This window comes from Leucopleurus acutus (genome assembly GCF_964270905.1).
Source record: "Leucopleurus acutus genome assembly, chromosome: 14".
NCBI classification, from domain to species: Eukaryota; Metazoa; Chordata; class Mammalia; order Artiodactyla; family Delphinidae; genus Leucopleurus; species Leucopleurus acutus.
In genome coordinates this window covers 78,748,939-78,771,049 of record NC_139156.1, presented here as the reverse complement: position 1 = coordinate 78,771,049, position 22,111 = coordinate 78,748,939, and the positions used below count along the sequence as shown (strand labels likewise).

The window sequence follows — 22,111 nt, the reverse complement described above, 5'->3', positions numbered from 1 at the left end:
GGCCGGAGCTTGAATGTTTTAGTGTTCATTTGGGGCTTGAGCAGTTAGGAGAATGAGATAGAAAGTATCTGGAGGTGGGTCAGAAGATTGCTAACTTGGCCTTGTGATGTGCTGGGTCTGAGAGAGTTTCCTGGAGATTTTAAGAAAGATCTAAATTCTCCTTCAAGTGGTTCTTTTTTAAGTGAGGAATGGTAAACATTTTATCCATGGGAGATGGAAGATAAGTAAATGGTTTGGATATCCTTCTCCTCCCCCATATTCATTGTTTGGAAAAACAGAAGGGGAAATTAAGGGAGAAATCCTACCCCTGCCCCCCAGCTCTCACCTCTGCATCCACTTCCTCTTCTGAAAATGTAATTGGCAAGATGCCAAGAGGTGTTAAGCTATATTTTACTAACAGTGGTTTCGCATCTCATTAAATGATCATGGTGAAGGAGATTCAAAAAGATCTTGATCGGGACCCACTGAATGGGGATACATATAAGGTCTGCTTGGGACCCCCAAAATCAGTGGCACCAGAGGAGGTGGGTGCTGGGAAACACAGCTTCACGTATAAAAAGCCTCAGTGAGTCAAGTGTGTGATAAGGCCACCAGGGCAGCTAATAGGATCTTAGATGACAGTAATAGTACTGCAGGATCTAGAAGTCCAGTGATGCTACTTAGCTTGCTTGGCCCAGCCAAAATGGAAGCTCACAACCGGGAACAAAGGGACTAGGAAATCCCAGCACATGTGGCGGGATGAGAGACCTGAGTATATGATGATAGGAGGGCGTCATTTGGAAAGAACCTGTCTCCTTGACTTTGAGAGGTAGAACCCAAACTTGTAGGTGGACTTTTGTTGGCTTCCTACAAAGAGGGGAGAGACCTCCTGAGTAGAGATCTCCCTCTCACTTGCAGCGATGTTGAAGAACATCTCCAGGCATCTGAAAGATACTCTCATGTCCATTCCCACTCTGGAATTCTATCAATTAGATGAGGGTTCTTCCAGTTTAAAAAAAGATATATAATATCTCCACACTTGCATATAGAAACAAAGGGTTGGACAGAAATATGACCAAAAAAATGACTTCCTCTTTCCAACATCTCATATCATTTCTATAACCTCCAGGACACATCCCTTCCATTTCTGTAATGAAGCCACAAGTGGTGATAATGTGTAAAACTCGTTACGTGGCATTTTCATGTCTCCACCCCAGACCCAGTTACCATGCTGTCTCACCAGATTTCCTGCACTCACCTCCCAACTTGTATTTCCATACACACTGTCACCTTCCACCAACCTGTACACCTAAAAGTGGCCAGAGTGACCTTTTAAAAACAAATCAGATCTCGCCATTCCTCTACTCAGAAACCTGCGCTGACTTTCCAGTAAATCCTCAGTCTTTCAGTGGTGTCCATACTCTGTACGTGGGCCTGTAGCTCTCCCTTCAGTTGGCAAGCCTGCTCTTTCTCTTCGTCTGCACTGTAGCCACCCTGCCTCCTCTGTTTCCTTGAGAGCCCTGGACCACCTGCCTCCTGGCCTTTGCACAAGTTGTTTCTGCTGCCTGGAAGGCTCCCTTCACCTCCCCCCAACCCCCGCCAGTCCATTTACCTCCTGCCCACCCTTCAGATTTCAGATCAAAACTGATGTAGATTCAGCTCCATGTTACACAATCTTGGTGCACCCTTCCAGCACCTGTCACCCTTTCTAGCTGTGAAGATTTCACCATTCTCTCTCTCCTCCGTTAGACTATAAGTTCTTGGACAGAGGGCATGTCTGTTTTGCTTGACCGTTTTTCTCCAACGCCTGGCCCAGTACCCAGCACTTAGTAAGCCCTGGTTAAATACTTAACATCTCAGTAAATGAATGAAAGATATAAAATGTAACCACCTATTCATCAAACTGGGGGCAGAAAAAGCTCTTCCCATATTGGCATCTTAGGAACTGATTCAGTTAGATATGTTAACTGGGTTTACCTTGTAAAGTTAAAAAAAAAAAAGATGTTTGTATATCCACATGCATATAACAAAGGTGGGTATCTATTATTATACCGTATGAACTTAATTAAAAAAACAACTCTTTGCCCTGAGAAAATTTACACTGGCAGGAAAATAGTCATGCTGGTTACAGTGTGACCATCTCATTCCACCTCTACCACTAATAAACCATCCATCGTGGAATGAGTCAGAATTGCCTGTTGAAAGTGAATAAAATCTGGTTCGTGTTCATACATATATTAAGGACAGAAACAAAGAAAGAGGCTTTGAAAGTCGGGAGAGTTGGGGAGATGGTACAGTTCATTGCTTCATCGCAGTGAGCTAAGTAAGTGCCCTTGGCCACGGAGCGCATCAGCGTATGTTCTGCCTTTGTTCATCCTCGGGGTATTGTTTGCACTGCACACAGGGCTGCTCCCTGGGAGCCCTGGCCCTAGAGACCGGCCCAGGACAGCCCCATAGGTGGCATCTCACCCCTCATGCACCCCTCTGAGCCCTCCTCCGCTCTTGGAGGGGTCTGATGTGGCACCCTGTCCTTCTTGCAAGCTCCAGTAGCACCGGGAGCAGAAACCAGGACTAAAGGGGGAACTACTTCGAGCAGCACCCTTATTTGAAAGGCTGGACCAGCCAGTTCATTCACCACATCCACCAGAGAGTGCTGACAGGCTGTGGTTTTCCTTTCTCCCTTCCTTCTTCCCTTTCTCCTTCCCCGTCCCGTGGGTTTTTCCAATGCCAACTTCATTTCTTTCCGTTTCTTACAATGCCTCTAAGTTTTCTTCTCTCCACCCAAGTATTTCCCCCTTGTCTGCATTCCTCTTTCATCCCTTGGTTCATCTCTTCCCTCCCCTCCCCTCTCCCTCAGCTTGGCCATCATCCAGAGAAGTCACTCTAGAGGTGCACCTTCTTGATCCCTGGACCTTTCTCAGCTTGTTCAGCCTCTGCTCTGAGGTGCAGGGATGACAAAGCAGGGCTGCTGCCAGACAGAGAAGAAGGTAAACTTAGCAGCCTGTTAGGGCTGCTGCCCTGAGAGCTTCTGTAATCCTGAATACAGTTAGGACTCTAGGGCTTCCTTAGAATCAGTAGTGAAAACAGCTGTAGGTCAAAAGAAAAGCTCGGGTACAGAAAATAATAACAGAGGAAAAATAAATGAACTCTGAAATCACCGAGTTCAAAGAATTGCCTTTACTTTTTCACTAAGAAGCACAAAAAGCCCCACTCTTTTGTTTCCTGATGATCGGGAAAGCCAGGAAGCTCTGACACGCTTCCCTCTTTGTCTCTCTGAAAGGACATCTTTAGAGGAGATCTTTGAACTTCCTTTGAGGAACTGTCTTGAGGAACTATTGGCCCTTATCTAATGTGATTCATAAATGGAGAGGTCCAGACGTGACCGTGCTGCTCTTGGGCAGCGTACCCACATCTGTGTTGGACAGTCTGAGATCGTTCCTGGTGGAGAGGCTGCTGGGTGCAGCCCACAGTCTCCAGGGCTCCTGGGGATTCTGATTCAGGAGCTGACGAGAGCTGGGTCTTTGAGTGGGTGATGGGTAGGTGAGATTTTGCATTTAGAGTTGATGCCGGAATGATGAAAGCTTTGGGGGATGTCGGGTGAATGTCTTTTGCACATGGGAAGGACATGAATTTGGGGGCCAGAGAGCGGACTGTTATGGGTTGAACTGTGCTCCCCACCCCCAAAAAATTTTGTGGGCATCCTAACCCCCAGTACCTCAGAACGTGACCTGATTTGGGAATAAAGTCTTTACAGAAGCAGTCAAGTTAAAATGAGGTCATCAGCGGGAGCTCTCATCCAATGTGACTGGTACCCTCATAGGAAGGGAAAATTTGGACACAGAGATCCCCCCAGGACAGTCTGTTATCAGGTGGTCAATGCATGAACCACTTCAAGCAACCCGAAGGCAGTGGAAAACGGGTAGATTTTGAAGTCAGAAAGTCCCAGATCCAAATTCTGCTGCTTCCTTTGCCCTGTGACCTTGGGCACTCAGTATGGATAAAGGAGACACTTGACCCTCTCTCAGGGTTACTGTGAGGATGAAACAGGGCTGTGTGTAAACCAGGCAGCATGGGGCAATGGGGTGGGCGGGCGGGGAGGGGTACTGGGTAAGTGGGAGCTCTAATTGTAACTGGGCTTCCTGTGTTGGAGTGACCTTCACCTGAAGATGCTCTTTTCACCTTTGGGGCCCCTACTTCTCACCACTCATGGACTTTTAAAGCTGAAAGGGCACGTGGAGGCTCTCTGTCCTCCCTCCCCCTGAATATTACAGATGAGGCACCTGAGGCCCAGAGAAACAAGTAACTGCAGCTGGCCTTCTTTGCTGTCCCCTGGGGCCTCCGGGAGCCAGGCCGGGTGCCCTTCCAGCAGCTGAGTGGCATCAGCTCACCATGGGTTTCACTCAGGCCTTTTGAGGACCTCCCCAGAAGATGCTCATGTGAATTAAACATCATTCTCATTGCCATCGTGAGACCCCCTTTGATCAATTACCAGCTAATTTGGGGTGACCTCTGCCTTCTTTAGAGTCACCAATCCAGGAGAATGGAGGCAGCTTTGGGACAGTAGAGCAACAGCCAGGATCAGGAGGAAGGTCCCCACCCACCCCTGGCTGAGCTGCCGGCCTTGCCACCTCGGAGCTCGCACGATCCCCCTTTCTGTTTCGGCTTCTTCGTGCCCCATCTGATATCAGGGCCTTGCCTAGAGGCCCAGCCTGCTGTTACCTGGCCTGTAAAAATAAACATTTTAAAGCTTCTGAGTAAACTATTTGATTTCATACTAATAATGTTGTAAACGTGTGCCTCCAAGAGCTCTCAGAAATACTTTAGGACAACTGCTTCTAGGCTAGTCTCCAATAACCGGGATCAGCCCTCCTCCAAATAACCTACACAACACGGGCCTGTGAGAACAAAGGTGTTTCTGCATGAACTACAGCGAGGGCCAGGGGGAAGGCCCGGGATCACGTAGAACAAGTGGAGAGACAGCGTGGGCCTGGGTCTGTGAGCAGATTTGGCAATAACACATAAGGAAGAACTTCATCCCCAGCCTGGCCTATGTCAGAAGCTGATACAGTCACAACCATGCGAATGAAAATAATAAAAGACCTGAAAGTGCCTCTAAGACTGGTCCTAAGCCTCTCCTGATCGCCTAAGCCTTTCCTCATTGCCCTCTCACTTTGCTGTTGTGCTTCAGAAAACAACAAAAAAAAACCCCTAAATTCTCTTTGCCCTTCCCATCTTAAATTCCATCTGTTCTCAGAGGTTTCAGACCAAAGCAAGAGACTTTGGGCCTCCAAACACTTGTGGTCCTGTTCACCCCATCACCCTCTGAGGCACAGATTCTCAGGGGGAGTCGTTCCCAAACCTGACCTGACCAGAATAATGATGATCAGCTGGGTGTGGGAACCAGCCACGTGGACCCGCTCCTGTTACAGAGGAAGAGCCAGAGGCCGGGAACACTTAACATGAGTCATCCAAGGTCATACCGCTAGACTCATTCAAGGTCAGGCCACTAGGTCTCAGCGCCCAAGCCTTCTCCTCCCAGGCCCTGTGTGCCTTCCCTTTAACTGTCCTGTTTGCATTCTCACTGCCGCTTTTGGGGGTAATTCTGCCTTTCCCAGCTATCTCCTCCATTTTCTTCCTCTTCATCTTTTTCCTTCCTCGCGTACTAATGTCTCTGTAGGAAACAGGCCTAACTTGTCATAGACTTGGTGGGCAATAGCTGCACAGGATTCCTATTAAGGAAAAACTGGAAAACCGAATGCAGGTGTCCAGCTGGATCTATTTGAAGTATGCTCATGTGTCCCGTTCTTTTTCATCTCTAGGCCTTCGCCTATGCTGTTCCCTCTGCCTAGAATGCTTTTCCCTCCCTGACTTCTCCTGGCTAGCTTCAACTCATTCTTCTGGACTCATGTCGTCTCCCCTATAGGCTCCTCTCTACCCTCTCTTCACTTCCCACCAGACACCCCAGGCTAGGCTTGTGTTCCTCCTGTGTTTCCATATCATTCTGCATTTCTACTGTCTTAACACCAAATGCTCTGTATGATAATTGCCTTCTCCTTTCCTTGGGCAGCAGGAGTTCTGTAAACTCAGGGTGGAGTTAGCAACACAACTTGTTCTTATTTTCTTTACATTGACTTAAATCCAGGTCTGAGTCTGTCATCTACTGGGCTGGCAGGAAATTCCATTTCAGTCCAAACTGGGGCCTGGCCCCTTCCTTAGGGTCATATAGGAACCTAAGAGGATGATGTGGTGCTTGGAAAAAGAGGGGCCTTGAATTTTTAGTGCATCCGGGTGGGCTTGATGTCCTTGTTGTCCAAGTCTGAGAAGACTCTTGAGGTCCAGGAGCCCTCTGTTTCTCTTGCAGACCCAAATCGCGGGTTTGTTTCTCTGTGGGGCTGGGAACCCTGGGACCCAGGGGTTAGCCCCCTCCGTGCATTCCCTGATGTGGTCTTGCCACCTCTGGGCTCTGCTAAGGACCACGGCACAGTCCCCACTCGTGGAGCTGCAGTGTCTGTCCCCTGCTCCATGGGGGGACACTGGCAAAAAGTCTCTCCTTTTGCCTCCCGCTCCTCTGGGCCACCTCCTTTAATCTCTCCAGTGACTGTAGCCTGTCATAAAACAAAGAGATGTTCCCTTCACACTGCTTCTCCTTTGGGCATTGTCAACACCTGTGGGGAGAGAAATGTGAGAAGTCTGGACACATTCTCGGATGGGAAACATCTGGGGAGAACAAATGATCTCCATAAGTGGACCTGTTTTGTTGGTTTGGATCCCCCAAGGCATTCCCAGGACCTAGTGCCTGGGCCACACTATGTACTTAATGAAGATTTGGGAGCAAAATGAAAGCTGAATCTTGATTGGCCCAAGGCTGGCCACTTGGGGCTTTGCAGGTCGTGTGGTGACTGCACAAAATACCGAGGATCCCATTCAGACAGATGTGGTTGTCGAGCAAGATAGTTTTCTGGCAGATGTTTCGTAAAGTGTCTTGGAAAGGGGGAGCTTTTTTTTCTAATTTTCTTGCTCAAAGTTATAATCAGATCGTTGCCGACCTGGGTCCTTGGACTCTTTAATCAATAGAAATTGATAAGAGACCAGACGAGAAACTCAGGCAATGCTTTATTGGGACTCGTGCTGCAGCATGAGAGGTAAAAACGAGAAACAGGTGCCCTTGCTTGCTGTCCTAGGGGGGCGCGGTGAGCTGGGGTGAGGGTGGGAGCGGATTGGTGGGTTGGGCCTGAGGTGTGGCTTAGGTGGCCTGCCCACTCCCTTGGTGGTGCTGTGTGCAGGGATCACGTGCAGTACCCTGCTTTTGCTCCTGGCACCTCAGAAATGGCAGTTGGTTTGTGCCCTTTTTGTATTCTTTTCTGTATGTTGTTCATAATTTGCCCAACGGCACTTGCATGCAGTTATTTTTAGTCTTTTATAGTTTCTTTGTACTCTGTTGCTTGAGGAGATGTGTGTCCAGGTGCAAGTGCTCCAGTAAAGGGTCCCAGGTCCCAGCCTGTCTCAAAATCCAGTCTGCAAAAGAGTCATTAATATCACGTTCACCTAATTTGTAGTTGTTTGTACCTCTGAGTATTTGTAGATATTTATAAGTAAACTGTTCCAAAATATTTTTTTAATGTAGTTTATTCGTCATCATCACTTTCTTGATGCAGCCTGAACCCATTCCTTCTTATTTTGTCTCCACTAATGACTGAAAGTAAGCTTTTCTCCAAACTGATTGGGGTAGCTTGTGTCTATATGAAGACAGTTATCAAAGGACACACTGTGCTTCTGAGTTAAAGAAAATGCTCTCTATTTGTTCTCTTTACAGATCATTTGACAAAGGAGCCAGTGGAAGACACAGACCCTAGCACTATATCCCTTAATATGGTAGGTTACAACTTTTACATTAATGGTGATGGTGATGACTCCTGGTTTTCCTTTTTCCCCTTTGTTATTTCTTTATATTTTTTATTACTTAGTACTTACATGAAATTTGAAACCCTAAAATAAGGTTTTCCAAGATAAATTTCTTTTTCATGATATTTCTCTGTGACATAATAAACTTGGGGTTTCTCCAGGTTAAAAATGGTGTTAGACTCTGTTCTCATTTTGCACATATCAGAAGTGGTCTTCTTAGGTTACGTGAGGTCTTTATCTGCTTGTCTACTTTTAATACTATTTTTAATTACCAATTCTTCAGAAATCAAAATATCTAACTTGAGATAGAAAGAAAAAATAGGACAACCTTAAAGTTAAAGGCGGCCTGCTCATGTGTCAGATGGGCATACACTGTTGATTTACCTCTGTTACCACTTTTTTTTCTTTTAATTTTTAAAATTTATTTTTGGCTGTGTTGGGTCTTTGTTGTTTCACGTGGGCTTTCTCTAGTTGCGGCAAGCAGGGTCTACTCTTTGTTGCGGTGCACAGACTTCTCACTGTGGTGGCTTCTCTTGTTGCAGAGCACGGGCTCTAGGCATGCGGGCTTCAGTAGTTGTGGCTCGCGGGCCCTAGAGCGCAGGCTCAGTAGTTGTGGCGCACCGGCTTAGTTGCTTCGCGGCACGTGGGATCTTCCCGGACCAGGGCTAGAACCCGTGTCTCTTGCATTGGCAGGCGGATTCTTAACCACTGCGCCGCCAGGGAAGTCCCTCTTCTGGCTTCTGATGGTCGTTGGCAGTTCTTGGTGTCCCCTGGCTTGTAGCTGCTTCGCTCCATTCTCTTCCTTTGGTGGCATGTGGCCGTCTTCTCCCCGTGTGTCTTTGTCTTGTTATCTCTTCTCCTCTTACAAGGACGTCTGTCCTATTGTATTAAGGGCCTACCCTACACCAGTATAACCTCATCTTAAGTAATTCTATCTACAATGACCCTATTTCCAATGAGGTAACAGTCTGAGGTACTAGGGGTTAGGACTTTGAGGTATTTTTGGAGGGGACACATTTCAACTATAACATTCCTTCCAGGATTAAATACATGGTCCTTGACATGGCAGATGAGGTCCTCCATGACCATGTCTCAACATCCCGCTGATGAGCCAGTTGTGTGTAGCTATTTGCTGCTCCACAAATGCCCCCCGCCCCGTCCTGGGATACCCATAGTGCTGGCCCCTCCCTGCTTCCTCACATAATGAACTCCTATGCAACCCGCCACTCAGCCCAGGTGTTCCTTATCTGGGAAGGCTTCTCAGCCTTGGGGCCTTCGGGTGCTGCCTTATCCATAGTCCCTACTTTTTTCTTTTTTTTTTTTTTTTTTTTTTTTTTGCGCTACGCGGGGGCTCTCACTGTTGTGGCCTCTCCCATTGCGGAGCACAGGCTCCGGACGCGCAGGCTCAGCGGCCATGGCTCACGGGCCCAGCCGCTCCGCGGCATGTGGGATCTTCCCGGACCGGGGCACGAACCCGTGTCCCCTGCATCGGCAGGCGGACTCTCAACCACTGCACCACCAGGGAAGCCCCATGGTCCCTACTTTTTATCGCATTGTGTGGGAATTATTTGCTTGCCTGACTTCCTGCGAGGCTGTGCTGACCGTCTTCCCATATGCAGAGTGGGGCACGAAGCAGGCAGCAGTGTTGAATGAGCCAAGCTTCCCGAGATCCTAGAATGGCAGCCTTCCTAAATCCCTTTGCCTCCTTTGCAGGGTCTTCCATGGAAACTGGCTCCATTATTTCGTGTCCAACCCTGTCTTCCTTTTCCACCTCCAGCATGCATCCGTCCTACAGGCTGGCCCGTCTTCCAGCCACCTGGCCTTGCTCCTCCGTGTCCACCATCTGCAATCACCATGCTCCTTTCTCGTGGTCCTCTGAGTCCTGGGCATTCTCTAGGCCCATCTCAACTGTCAGTCTCTCCAGGAAACCTGCACTTGTTCGTTCATGTAGTCTGAACAGAGTCAAAATCTGGGGATGCACAGATCATGGTCCCTTCTCTTGAAACACTCACAGTCTGTCTGAGGAAATAGATAAATACTTTGAAAAGAGTCCGAGAAGCACTATGGTACAGATGTGTTTTCCATGCTCTGGGGAGCAGAGTATGGATAAGGATTTAGTCTGGGGGAAAAGTATTTGATTTTTAAGTTCCCTGTGATTGATGATTGATTGATTGATTGATTTCTTTTTTCACTCAGGATTGTGGTTTATTACAGCAAAAGTATTCAGATTAAAGTCAGCCAAAGGAAGAGGGGCATAGGACAGGGCCCAGGAAAGTTGCAAGCATGGAGCTTTCAGCTACCCTCTGTCAGTGACGTTGTGTTTACTTGTCTCAGGAATGATGTTTGATGATACACACAGAGTATTGACAACCAGGGAAGCTCACCCCACGCTTGGGGTCCAGAGTGTTATTGGGGCTCAGTCATGTAGACACGCTTGACCACCAGTGTGTCTGACCTTAGACTCCAGCCCCTTCACAGGTTGAACTGATACCGTAAAGATGATTGATTGATTTCTTTTGTGGAAAGGGGTTGGAGGCTTCTAGAAGGTTCTGAAACTTTACTGCCTAGCTCCAAAGAAACTCCAAGGAAAGGCGTTTAAAACAGAATCCCTGGTTCCACATTTGTTTCTTTTCCTCCTCTGTCCAAGGAAGATAGATGAGACTTACAGGAGAGTTGGGAGGTACAGCTTTTTTTTTTTAGGCTGGAGGACTATAGACCCAAAGGCCCAGATGCAGATGATGGTGGGAACTGAGCCGGGGTCAGAGGACAGGCTAGGGAGATTGGGTGCATCCCCACTCCTCTCATGGAAGTCTTTAGAAAATGACTACATTGTATAATCTGCAGTAGAAGCTTCCAGAAGCTTAGATACCTGCATATTTGTCGGTACCAACAAAGAAATATGTGATTATAAGAGCATTTGCTATTTTGAATTCCCTGTAACAGTACTGCCCTCAACTAACCCATTGGGGAATTGTGCATAATTGTGCATAATGGGTAACTAATTTGTAGATCGTCCTGCAATTAATGGGATAGTTACCTTTTGACTCCTGTCCTAGTCAACCCGTGACAGAGCTCTCCAATTGTGAGTACTGCCCAGAACACATGCTTATTGGCCCGAATGAGTGTCACAGAAATGGTGAGAAGAGATGGATCTGTCCCCATAATTCACTAACAGAAATGTCCCTCAATTTTGAGCTGCAGGAAATAGAAGAGCACTGCAGAAAAGAGAGGAAGTGTGGTTTAGTGGTCAGAGCTGAAGGCTTTTTCTGTTTCATGTTCCAGCATTAACTTCTCATCCACCTTGGTTTCATTTCTATAAAATTGAGAATGAAAGCAAGCAATGGGTCAGGCATATTGATAAATCCAAGTCTAAAAACTTGCAAGGATTTAAATTTAAAATCATGACTTTCCCAAGACAAAGCTTTCTCTTCACTTTGATCTTATAATTGACTACGGTGTTTAAAAATAACACTCCTCTTTTCTTGGTCTCTACAGTCAGACAAATATCCCATTCAAGACTCGGGACTCCCTAAAGGTATGTACAGTTAAAGTAGCAATTTAAACTTGTGATTACTTTCATATCTTGAACAAAGCACTAGTCAAAGTAATTTTTCATTTTTTAAAATTGTAAAACAGAAACATACTGATAATTTAGTGCATGATTTGACCTTCTCTGGTATGAATTTTCTTATTAAAATGTAGAAATTATTTTATAGCAAATTATACATCAAATTCCTATGGTGTTTTTTTAACATGCATAAAATGAAGAAAGCCAGGACTGTGGGTTGCAAGTGTCAGAAATGTAGCTCAAATTAGTTTAAAAAGGGGGGCGGGACCTGGTGGCTTAGAGTCTTTGGGTGCTGCTAAATCCAAGCATTTAAACGATGTCTCAGGCTCAGCCCCCCACTCCCCCCACAATGGCTCTGTCTTCTGTGTTGGCTCCATACTCGAGCAGGCTTTCCCCACTTGGTGGGAAAGATAGTCTCTGACACCTCCAGCTTTACTTGGTGCAGCTAAAGATGCCGGGGCAAGAGGGAGCCTTTCCCCCAGCACACGTGGCACAATTTTAGGGGCAAATCGTGAAAGGAGCAGTTTGGTCATGTGGCCATCCCGGTATCAGCTGCTGTCGTCGGAGGATGGAGGGGTGACCAGGTCTGAGCCTTGAGGTTGGAGGCGGGGGGGCGGAGGGCATGAAGTCAGTTGTACTCAAACCACAGGAAAGAGGGTTCTGTTAGCGGACAAGGGGCAAGGGATGCTGTCAGACCCCAAAGCAAAAAGAGCTTGCTTTTATGATCCACAGGCGAATGTCTCAGGCGTGGTGCAGACCATAAAGGCCTGAGCCTTTCCTAATTTCCCCTGGGGCAGCCTCCAAGGCTGTATCCAGTATGGAGGCTGAGCTGCCGCTTGTCCCACTGGAGCGTTTACCTTGTGCTCTGCTGACCAGCCAGAGAGGAGGGGTGGGGAGCAATCAGATCTGAGCAGCTTCAGAGATGGCAGGGACACCCCGGCTTCCTGGAGAGGAAGGACTTCCCAGCACAGCCTGCTGTGGGGTTCCCCAGCAGTCCTTGTGGTGATGGGTATCACAGGGTCACTGGGTTGCAGGGTTGGGAGCTCCCTCGCAGGGCCCACCTGTGGTTAAGTCTGTAGTTCTGCCAAGTCCCCCTCCCTCATTCTCTACTCACCAGACTCTTCTTCCTGCTCTCTGAAATGGCATCATTAGAGTTTCATTCCTTTTGCCCCCTGTTCATGTCCCAGGAATGGCAGTGGTGTAGGGAAAAGAGGCTGAAGGCCAGGTTTGAGCCCAAATCCTGGCTGTACTAGGGGAGGCTTCTCCCAAGCACACTTTGCCCTTTCCCCTCTCCATGAATGACTTCTCAGTGTCCTGAATTCCCCAGGCTGCGATTGCCTAGTTCAGCAAGAAAGTGGAAGGTGCAATCCAGGCCACCAGGACGAATCGGAGGCCGTGTTGGGCCGTGTTCCTTGGATTTTTAGGGTGCAGTGAAGAATTACCTGGGGAGCTAGTTTAAAATGCAGATTCTGGGCTTTGCTACTCCAAAATCATGATGTGGTGGGTCTGGGGTCAGGCCCAGAAACCTGTGTTTTTAATGCAAACCTGAGGGGGTGGGACACAGACCTCCCTTTGAGAGCCTTCCTAAGAAGCTTCAAGAATGTGGCGTGGGGGCTTCCCTGGTGGCGCAGTGGTTGAGAATCTGCCTGCCAACGCAGGGGACACGGGTTCGAGCCCTGGTCTGGGAAGATCCCACATGCCGCGGAGCAGCTGGGCCCGTGAGCCACAGCTACTGAGCCTGCGCGTCTGGAGCCTGTGCTCCACAACAAGAGAGGCCGCGACAGTGAGAGGCCCGCGCACCGCAATGAAGAGTGGCTCCCGCTCGCCACAACTAGAGAAGAAAAGAAGACCCAATAAAACCAAAAAATAAATAAATAAATAAATAAATTTATGTAAAGAAAAGGATGTAGGAGACATGTAAGAGACACCGAGCTGCAGCCAGACTGCCAGCTCTGAGAGGACTCAGCAGTTGACCTCATGGCTCAGGGTCCCAGTGTCCAGTCTGCAGTGCAGAGGAAAGTATTACACCGACCTCCCAGGGTGCTTGTGAGAATTCAACGAAACGAGACTGGAACAGCACCTGACTCCCAACAAGCATCTGACAGGTGTGGAGGGAAATCTGGCAAAAGAATCGTGAGCCATCAGGGTAGAGGACTGTTGAAAGCTTTTGTAGCGGAGAGGCAAGAGTGGAACCACCGTTTTAGGTAGACTGGGCCGCAGCAACTATTCGAAGACCTTTTCTATCACTCTTGAACATGGTTTTCTGTTTTAAGAGAAGATTGTTGCTTAGCAGCCTGATAATACAGTAACTGTACCGTTGGGTTTCTCCTAGAATTTGAGTTTTACAAAACCTTAATTAAAATTAATTAAAATGGTGGTGAGTTGACAAGTAACTCCAGATCTTTCCTCTGTCCTTATTCATGACGGGGAGGGGAAGTGTTTTTAAGCACATAATTTCTTATCTCCAAGAAATACATCGTCTTCTATGTAATATCCAACATTTGCATTTAATAACAATTTAATGTCTGCAGTATTTTTTTCAAACATACCATAATGGAGCCAGTATCATCGTTAAATGCTTATGGTAATTTTCTCACTGAAGTTGTTTTTAGGGAAACAAAGCCCATATATAATTAGTGAAGAGACTAATTTACAGCTTAAAAGTAAATGTAGGCTTCCCTGGTGGCACAGTGGTTAAGAATCCACCTGCCAGTGCAGGGGACACGGGTTGGAGCCCTAGTCCGGGAAGATCCCATATGCTGCGGAGCAACTAAGCCCGTGTGCCACAACTACTGAGCCTGCGCTCTAGAGCCCGTGCTCCGCAACAAGAGAAACCACCGCAATGAGAAGCCCGTGCACTGCAACGGAGAGTAGCCTCCGCTCGCCGCAACTAGAGAAGGCCCGCACGCGGCAACGAAGACCCATCACAGCCAAAAATAAAAATAGATAAATAAATTTATTTTTTAAAAAAGTAAATGTAATCCAATTATATTAAGAACAATTCAGACTCTGACACTTAAGTGAATTCTAGGGGGGCTACTATATTTAATAGAGGAGTCATTTGTAATTAGCTTGAACCATTTCCATATGATTTTAAAAGCCCTCAAAATGTATTTTCTTAAGAAAATTAGCATGTTTCATGAAGTGTTCATTATAATTCTAGTATACTCCTGCTTTTCCCCTGGACAGTACAACATAGTCCCTTAACACGGTCCACACTAGAGTGGCTCTCAATATGTGCTTTTACCCATAAATCAACTGTGGGACTCTAGTGGGATTTCAATAATCAGCACGTTTTTGAGGTGAAACGTGTTATTATACCTGTTTTCTTGTCGGGAACAAATGTGTAGCTTCTGCCTCCCCTGATTTTAGAGATTTCGGGAGGTTCATTCTATCAGGCTTCTGTTATGATAGGTGCTCTGTGAGGATCTGTAGGCACCAAACTCAGGACTAATTTAAGATTGGGGTTTATCTTATGTCACAGAATTCCTGTATCTCGTAGAAACTGCTGGCTTGAGGGTTCTGAAGGGAAGGTGACTCTTCATATTTTGAGAGAAAAATGTCTTTGGAAAAAGAATTCTGATTTTTGAGGCACTGTTCCTAGTGAGGGGAAATTGCACATAACTACATCATAAAGCAATCAAGATTTCACCATCTTCATCTTCTCTGGCATTACTGCCCTTCCATTGTTGAAAAAATTTAAATAGCGGATGTAAAGTTAAAGAGAGGTAGACTGATTTTATTGTTAATTATTTTGAGAAATTTGAACTTAAGCATGGATGATATTTGGAATAATTTGTTAACTAAATGTAGAAGTAGTAGTTCCGTTTGAAAAAGGAGAAAATAAACAAGTACTCAGGAGATCACCAAAATAATTCCTAAGTAAAAATGTCTGCCCGAAAACTAGCAGGCCAATGTGTTGTATTTTAGACGATTTCTCATCTTGCCGGTTGACCGACGGTATCTTGCTGATAGGTTTCCTTGTTGTAACATGAAACTAAAAGCCCCTCCTTCCCGCAAGATTTACCGTGACCTGGTCCCGCTCATTCCACAAGTTCACTGCCTTCCACCCAGCCATGACGGAGAGTCCTGACAGTCTCCTGTTTTAGCAAACCAACCCCTCCCCGAATTATGACACACATAAAAGGTGGCCATTCTGAGAAGGTGTTTTCTTTTTTTTTTTTTTTTTTTTTGCGCGGTATGCGGGCCTCTCACTGTTGTGGCCTCTCCCGTTGCGGAGCACAGGCTGTGGACGCGCAGGCTCAGCGGCCATGGCTCACAGGCCCAGCCACTCCACGGCATGTGGGATCTTCCCGGACCAGGGCACGAACCCGTGTCCCCTGCATCAGCAGGCGGACTCTCAACCACTGCGCCACCAGGGAAACCCCGAAGGTGTTTTCTTTTATGGAGGGTAGCGGGGAGGGAGAGGGGTGCTTGGGGGACCATGTAAGAAAAGTTGCTTTTTAATTTCAGGCTAACATTGCGTTGGGAAATAAAAAGCCCCACTTGTCCAGTAATGCTGGGTTAACAATTATGACACTGGCCATTGTGAGAATTAGTATGACTGAAGTCACATGTCTGTGACTTTTTGCTGTGAAAAATCAGTGTGCATCCGAATTCTGTGGGGTGCTTGTTAGGTGTCAGATTTCTGGGGTCCCTGAGATTCCAATTCAGAAGGTCTGGAGTGGAGCCCAGCAATCTGCATTGTTAACAGGCAGCCCAGGTGATTCTGGTGCAAGAGAGCTGGGACTGTCTTGAGAAACAGAAGGCTAGGTAAGCTCTCTACTGCTCCAGCTTAAAAAGATACCATATGGAATCTTAATAAGAGACCGTGCTTTTAGTTTAAATTTTGCAGATAATAATGTTAAGGAAAAAATGGCCTTTAGTCAGAATTGTGTAGGCAGCAATAAATATAGCCCCTTATATGAATAAATCTATCAGCCCAGCCTATAATAGGTCAATGAATGTTAAGGAATGTAAAAATAAATAGATGAATTAATCTGTCACTCAGTCCTAACTTTTGAACCTTGAATTAAATGATTCTCTATTAAGGGCTTTATTAACTCTAAAATTTTACATGCCACTAAACATTTCTTTCATAACATAATATATTACTGGCGATTTTCAAGGTTAGAGTGGGATGTTGAATTCTGTGGTTAAAGATTAAAATCTGATGGAACAAAATCAATTTTTAATGCATTTGTACAGTCTTCACCACAAGTTGGGGAACTGTGAAGTTAACACATATGTAAGACAGCCTAAGGATGGAATTTCCTTCCTACCAGTTAATTCCGAAAGGTGTTAGACATTTCACGTGCCTATCATGTTCCTTTGACTTTCACTGGCAATCCCCACTTTAACCATAGAACTGAAATGGTTTCGGTTTGACTTTTAGGAGGGTGAGCTATCAAGACAAGTATAATCCCATTCTGCTCTCTGAGAGATTTAGTAAACTGTCAAACAGTGAACACCATGGAATCTGATGTAAGGTTATCAGAGGGGAACGTGTTTGGACTACCTCCTGTTCACCCTGTTGGTGAGGGAGGGATCCTGCCCTGGGGTTATGGGGATGGCCACACACAGGACACCTGACACGGGGCAGATGAGATTGACAGTAGCTTGTGAGTCACGGATATTCACCGCCTGGGGAGGGAGAACGCAGCACCCCATGCAGAGTCTCATGGGGGTTGCACTTGGGAACAGAGTGAACAACCAGGGGCTGTGGGTGACAAGCACTGTCCTGTCAAGAGGGTGTGTGACCCCTGGTTCCCAGGGAAGGATATGATGACTTGTCTGAATAATTCAGTGGTCTGACAGGGAACTGAAACCCACTGCTCAGGGATAAGCAGGGACTGTGCCTGGTCCCCTTGAAAAGGAGCGTTGTTTAGCTGGCGGTCTTATCCACAGGAGCAGAGCGGGGAGGGGAACTTGCAGCTGGGCCATTCAGGGTCCTCCTGGTTTTACCAGATGTAAACAGCGCATAATATTGAGTCTTAATTTTAGGTCTTACAACCACGGAGTATGTGCTTTCTTTATCAAGCTTGCATCTTTTTTTTTTTTTTTAAATCCCTAGCAGAGGAGTGTGATCCAATTAGTTTGAACTGCCCAGCAAATTCTGATGTGCAACACCAGGTAAGAATAATTTCAGTTATATTTTTACCCTTAGGTACATGCTAATCTAACTAGAATTTATTTAGGAATTGTCTTCTAGAGCTTTAAAAATAAAGAAAGAACAGGATTTTTAGATAATAAGTTTGGAAATGATCTTTAAGCATCCCAGTAATGTAGCACATCTATACAACTTCTGTTACTTTGAGTAACTGAGGTAGCTTTAATCCATTTTTTGGAAATAAATACTTATCCAGATGCCAAAAACCATCAGTGTTACTGAGTTAGAGAGTTGCTTTCTTTCGTGTGTAGTTGGTATGCTGTGGATAGGAACTTTTTAAAGAAGCCTCAACAAAACTGGGTAGTTTAAAAACATTTTTGTAATGTTTTATAAAACTTTTACTTTGTTCAGATATCTAATTTTAACATATTATTTTAATTGTCCTTTTCCAAAATACATCTATTGTTTTCTGATTATAAAAGACTGTTATTTTTAACTTCAGATACAACAAAAATGTACCAAAAGGTTGAGAATCGCTTGTCACATTCCATTGTTCACCTTTTGAGGTACATCCTTCCAGAAGCTTCCTGGGGTCACCGTGTGCTTCAGTTACTACTTGTACTTTCCAGCCTATCTCTGTTTACTCACTCAAAGCTCATTAGCAAAACTGCACAATACCTCACATCTGTTAAACTATAGTTGGAACACTAAATGTCTCAAAAAGGATGTCTTGCCTGAAGATAGACTGGTTGGGTCCTGCTCTCTTTATAATATTGATACCAAGTTAATTTTTAGCAAGACAAATTTGAAGCTTTGTTTAGTCTTCCTTTTAAAACATCAGTCAGTAATCATTAATAGTGATATTCTTGGATAATCAAATCACTTTTTTAGTAAAGCAGAGTTATACAATAGTTGATAAAACAAGCAATTTTAATCATAAATAGGATTCTCTTGAAAATCGTCAGTGGTGCTACTTTTTTTTTGTGGTACGCGGGCCTCTCACTGTTGTGGCCTCTCCCGTTGCGGAGCACAGGCTCCGGACGCGCAGGCTCAGCGGCCATGGCTCATGGGCCCAGCCGCTCCGCGGCATGTGGGATCTTCCTGGACTCGGGCACGAACCCGTGTCCCCTGAATCGGCAGGCGGACTCTCAACCACTGCGCCACCAGGGAAGCCCAGTGGTGCTACTTTTAACTTTGATTTGCGGGTCTTTAGTCGCCCACTGAGAATATTATTTTCTTATTTATTAATCCTGATACTCAGCATTTTTCTTGGAATTACAATCTAATGATTGACTTTGATATTGACTGAATTTGAGCTATTTTAGTGAACCTAAAGTATAAATTTTTCCTTTCTTGAAATCCTTAATTTGTTTAATAAAGTTTTGCTCCCCACATTTTTTGCAACACAATACAGACTCCTTTGAAGATACAAAAATGTTATGTTGTTTGTTTAGTTTTAGTGATTTTCCAAAATCATTTAAGATTAGGTACAGAATATGCATTAGGACACTGTTCAGTATTTTTTCTGATTTCAGTGTTATAGTTCTGGCTTTATCAAGTAGACTATCTTTAAAGATGGGAAAAGATTTATCAGCTAAAGAAAGCGGGAAAAACCTATTTGAGATTTTTATTTAAGTTCTGTTTTAAAACAGGGTGTCTTACATTCTTATAAAAAGTAGCACTGTACCTACCTACTGCAGTTGGTTATTTCTTTGCATAATCTATAGGATTTGTTCTAACTGCTAGATATCCAGAAAGAGTCTTTGAAACCAACTTGGCAGTTAGAACAAAGAAAACTCACTAGGGGAGAAACGTTTAAAAAAAACAAAAACATCCCCACGCTTCATTTTCTATAGCTCAGACATTAAAAGCAAGTTGAAAATACATTCTTTAGAATATTACCATTTGCCGTTTCATTGATTTTTATAATTTAAAAACTAAAATCCACTTCACTGAAGACTTAATTTTAGCCACCTTTTTTGAATGATGCCACGGAAAAACATTGTGGTGTCCTGGCATCAAAATGGAAATCTGACATGTCATAAAATTTCATAAAGGACCCTTTACTTTTAGTAATTTAAAATCAATACCCCATCTGTTAGAGCTATCCTACTTCTACAGTTTGTTACAGCTGGTACTTGTCGAGCATATGTTCTGAGACCGGGTATTCTTGGACATGAAATATGCCAGGGGGAGTGGGGGGAGGCAGACCCCAGGCAGAGCTTCCAGACCCGGAGAAGCCGTGTACACAGCATTAGATTCTAAATGTGGATATGGTTCAGCTGTTTAAAAGTTTTTCATGGTTCTTTTTTTTAAAAATATTTATGTATTTATTTGGTTGCGCTGGGTCTTAGTTGTGGCAGCTGGGCTCCTTAGTTGTGGCAGATGGGCTCCTTAGTTGTGGCATGCGAATTCCTAGTTGCAGCATGCATGCGGGATCCAGCTTCCTAACCAGGGATTGATCCGGGCCCCCTGCATTGGGAGCGAAGAGTCTCTTTCACCCTCACGGTTCTTTATGTTATAGAAAATGTTTCCCAGAACCTTTGTCAAACAATAAAATTTTAACTACTTTAACTACAGGCACACATGTATGGCAAATTATAGTAAAGCAAAATTTGTTCCAGTTTGTAGCCAAGGATCCATGCCAAGAGGAAACTGAGGTAGTAAGAAAAACAGTAAATATTAGGATGCTAAGTTGGAGTTAGAAGTTATGAAAAAAATGACATTTTCTTCTATTTATACTGTTTTTTTGGTTTTACCAAACTAATTTTTTTTAAGGTTTAAAAACCACATTAAGTTATTGGTATGATATGGTATTATTAGTGTGATACTAATTTATGGTGTTGGTAATAAGGGAAACTGGTGTAGGGTGTACAGGAATGCTCTATACTATCTTCTCAAATTTTCTGTAAATCTAAAACTATTTTGAAGTATATATATATTTTAAAAACCACACTAAATGGAATTTAGAATCTAGAAAAACAAAAAAAAATTCATCCAAAATCGCACCACTCTAATACTCTATTTTTGTCATTTTGATGTATTCACTTATACATTTTTTATAAGGATAATTATAGAAACTGCAGACAATTTTATATCTTGCTTTTGTTATATAATATTATCTCACAAACATTTCATCCAATTTGCTACATGGCCTTACCATCCGTCTGAATGGCTGCATGATACTGTCACCTCTGGTATTTATTGATAACAGAAATAGATTCAAGGATGTGTGTCTGAGGGCAGGGTGAGAGCACTCCTGGTAGAAGGAATGCTGTAAGCAAAGGCTCTGAGAAGAGTCAGGGACAAATACTTTGCCTGGAGCTGAAGTATTGGGAGATTGTAGGCAGTGAGGCTGGAAGATCTGTTGGATCTGGGGTCCCAGAGCCTTGAATGCCAGAGAGAGGCAGATGGAAGGTATTGGTGGTTTTAAGGGATGGTCCCATGACTGTATCTGGGACCCTGGGAGACTGGAGAGAAGATGAGACCAGGTCTTAGGCCTGTGATTGGGAGAGGGATGCTACTAACAATATCAATAGAGAATTCAGGAGGACGATAAGATTTGTGTGTTTTTAGGATTGAGAGTTGTTTGTGGGCTGTGGAAAAAGGAGGTAATGGTCTGTAGAGGTTGGGGTATGTGAGATGTGTGATAGGAAGGGCTGCATTGGGGGTTGGTTTAGGATTCCTGCATCCGGAGGTTACACTTGAAGCCCAAGGGGAGGATGGGACTGTCGATGAGAGAGTCCTTGTGCAAAAGCAGAGAGGAGAGCCCAGGATGGAGCCTTGAAGAACAATCTGGAGGCCAGAGGAAGAAAAGGAGCTCAGAGGCAGACAGAGGAGTGGCCAGAGAAGAACACTGTCAGTGGTCGAGGCATCTGTACTTTCCTTTGCAGCACTTTCCCAGTTTACAGTCACATGTTTGCTGATGGCTTCATTGTCTCTCCCCACGAGGGCAGGGACTGCTGTGTTTTTTGGCTTGTAAGTGTATCCTCCATCCCTAGCACATAGTAAAGTCTCAATAAATACATGTTGAGTAAAGAGAGAAAAAGACCAGGATTGGGCATTGCTTCACGTGCCAAGGAAAAGGCCGTCAACATCATCCTGTGGTCAAGGGCGAAGCCTACAAAGACACCTTTGGATTTGTCCTTTCAGACGTTACTGGGACCTTTCAGGAAGGAACTCGATCATAGGGACAAAAACATAATTGCAAAAGGCTGAAGGAGTGAGTGGGTGATAAGAAAGTTTATGTAGTTCTGTCAAATTCATTAAGGTAGCAAGGAAAAAATAATAAACTTTTATTTGAAGGTGTTGGAAGATACAGGAAAAGCTTCTTTTTTTAAGGTTGGGAAACAACAGATTTTAAAGGATAAGTTATCACCAGGAGTGGAGAGATTAAAAATTAAGAGGGAGAAGAAAGAGAAGTGGAATAATTAATGGGATTTGTTTTCCCTGTGGAAGGTAGAGAGGATTAATTTTCTTAGCAACTGTTTATTGATAACATCCTTAGCAATATCTTGTGGCGAAGACACAGCACATTGATTTCCCTCAAGGAA

The 22,111-nt window shown here is 44.9% G+C and overlaps 1 protein-coding gene across 2 annotated transcripts in view; it reads left to right on the top strand.

The window, feature by feature from the left end:
• The window catches only part of EDARADD (EDAR associated via death domain), a gene marked incomplete at its 5' end in the record, with an annotated part of 54,434 nt that overhangs the window by 2,166 nt on the left and 30,157 nt on the right, over positions 1–22,111 (top strand). For both annotated transcript variants that reach the window (XM_082854250.1, XM_082854251.1), the window contains 3 exons: positions 7,793–7,851; positions 11,377–11,416; positions 17,523–17,581. In XM_082854250.1, coding sequence (XP_082710376.1) covers positions 7,793–7,851; positions 11,377–11,416; positions 17,523–17,581 — 158 coding nt within the window. The remainder of the gene's footprint in view (positions 1–7,792; positions 7,852–11,376; positions 11,417–17,522; positions 17,582–22,111) is intronic.